Source organism: Clytia hemisphaerica, unplaced genomic scaffold (genome assembly GCF_902728285.1).
Source record: "Clytia hemisphaerica strain Z4C2 unplaced genomic scaffold, Clytia hemisphaerica genome assembly, whole genome shotgun sequence".
Lineage (NCBI taxonomy): Eukaryota > Metazoa > Cnidaria > Hydrozoa > Leptothecata > Clytiidae > Clytia > Clytia hemisphaerica.
The window spans coordinates 3,947-5,966 of NW_027104554.1; the positions used below are offsets into that span (position 1 = coordinate 3,947).

Sequence of the window (2,020 nt, forward strand, 5' to 3'; positions counted from 1 at the left end):
TCCATTTGTTCTCTTTCAAGTGAGCTAATTTCTTTATTCTCTATATATGCTTCATTTTGAAAAAAATTAGGAAAAGCTTTTTGTTGTGGTTTGGCTCACACTGTTTTCTTAAAACCATATAAATTATGCATTTGACACATATAGTTTTACAAAACTGCTTACTTTAGGCTTTCTGTTTTATCAATCTTTTTTATCTTAGAGAGAGAGAAAAAAAGAAAAAAAATTGAACAAATTTTAGAAATAAAAATTTTCTTTCTTGGACGTTATCACAAAGATTGAATTCTTATAAAGCTATGATTGAACCAGTTACAAATGACTTCTATCCTTGGTCATCTATTGTGTTTGGTCTTTCTGCTCCTTGGTTTGATCAAAATTGCAGACAATCTGACCACGACATCAGTGCAAAAGGTTTGGTTTTTGGGTCATGTGTTACAGATTACCCCTGAAGAACATGTCGCAGAATGCAGTATTAAATCTTTAAAGGTGAGGCTTTAAAATCTTGTTTAAGAATGCAATATCAGGTATCAATTATATGCCTTTTAGCAGCAGTTAAAATGTTGCCTATCACTTTTGATAACTTCATGCAAGAAATATATATAATTGTCCAGAAATTTTGAAAATTCTTTTTAAAAGTCTCACAATTTTCTGTCTTTATTTCACTTACTTCAGATAATCGACCAGATTGGGGATGCATCAACTTGGTTGCAAATAAATGATGACATTATACATGGACTGCCACCCACCGAGGACAGATATCTTTTTATCATTCTCATTTTTGGTGCTCCTTTTGGCAACTATATTAAACTCTGTCATTCCATACAATATGAATTGAGAATACTGAAAGTATCTTCAAAAAGCATTCAATCCTACACCAGTGCTTCGAATCTGACCAAGAAAGATGAAGATGCCAGGTTTCACATTCTGACTGTAATATTACCAACAGACAAACGAGATGATTTGTTAGATATCGGTGAAGGCTTATCCAGAAACATTGGATTACCACTTCATTCATTACAAGTGCTACCAGAAGATCATCCTCATGTCTTTTATAAACAATTACATTCATTAGAAGTTGTTTCTTCGGATGTGTCAGAAAATTCACGCAACAACAAGACACTCTTTTCATGGGTTATACCAACAAAAGTTTATAATCATACAGAAATATTGAAAAAACTGAAGCACTCTCAACAAAATCATCGGAAACGTCGAGATATAGGTAGCAACTTTCAATGGCATTTAGTGCGAGGACATATTCGCGTGAAACGAGAAATTTTCTTTGGTTCTATCTCCGCCCTTGTTGGAACACCCATTGAATCATCCACCCTTCCGCCACCTTCTGAATCAAGCGTACAGACATCTCTTTATATGACATCGAGCTTCTTAAATTCTGATAGTATTCCATCACAAACACTCTCTATGGATTCATCAATAATGGCTCTTACTTCTGAACATCTTTCGCCCTCTGAGATCAGTATTAGCTCGTTGTTGCTAGACACTGTTGTGGTTAACAGTGGGAAAGAACCAGACCCAACAATCATCACAGACTTTACCACAAGCATAGAGCCTTCATTCACATCAATGCCAACAAGTGTGTTATCCAAAAATCCATCAACTGACATTATATCTGATTCATCTTTTCGCTTTTCTACAACACAAACGATTTCCACAGACTTCACACTTGATACATCGTCATCAATATCGCCAAGCATGCATTCTGACTTCCTTTCTTCTCCGATAAATACGATGTCAACGTTGAACTTCAGTTTTTCTTCACAATTTTCAAAGCCAATATCAAACATCCAAATCAATACAAGCACTTACAAATCCGAACCTCCAACAACCCTTGTATCCTCTGCAGTAGTATCGTCAAGTATATCTACTGGGATTGTTTCATCAGAATTTGATTCAACTTCTTCGTTTTCTTCAAGTCTTGAAAGTATCAATGATAACTCAATCACCAGTCCATTTTCATCAACAATCAATTCATTATCAAGTATTCATAGCAACATCAGCTACTCGG

At 35.0% G+C, this 2,020-nt stretch overlaps 1 protein-coding gene across 1 annotated transcript in view; it reads left to right on the plus strand.

The window, feature by feature from the left end:
• Positions 1-203: 203 nt before the first annotated feature.
• Positions 204-2,020, plus strand: part of LOC136822967 (uncharacterized) — a gene marked incomplete in the record, with an annotated part of 3,456 nt that continues 1,639 nt past the window's right edge. Inside the window, 2 exon segments of the mRNA XM_067079267.1 lie at positions 204-483; positions 670-2,020. Of these exon segments, the coding sequence (XP_066935368.1) occupies positions 313-483; positions 670-2,020 (1,522 nt within the window).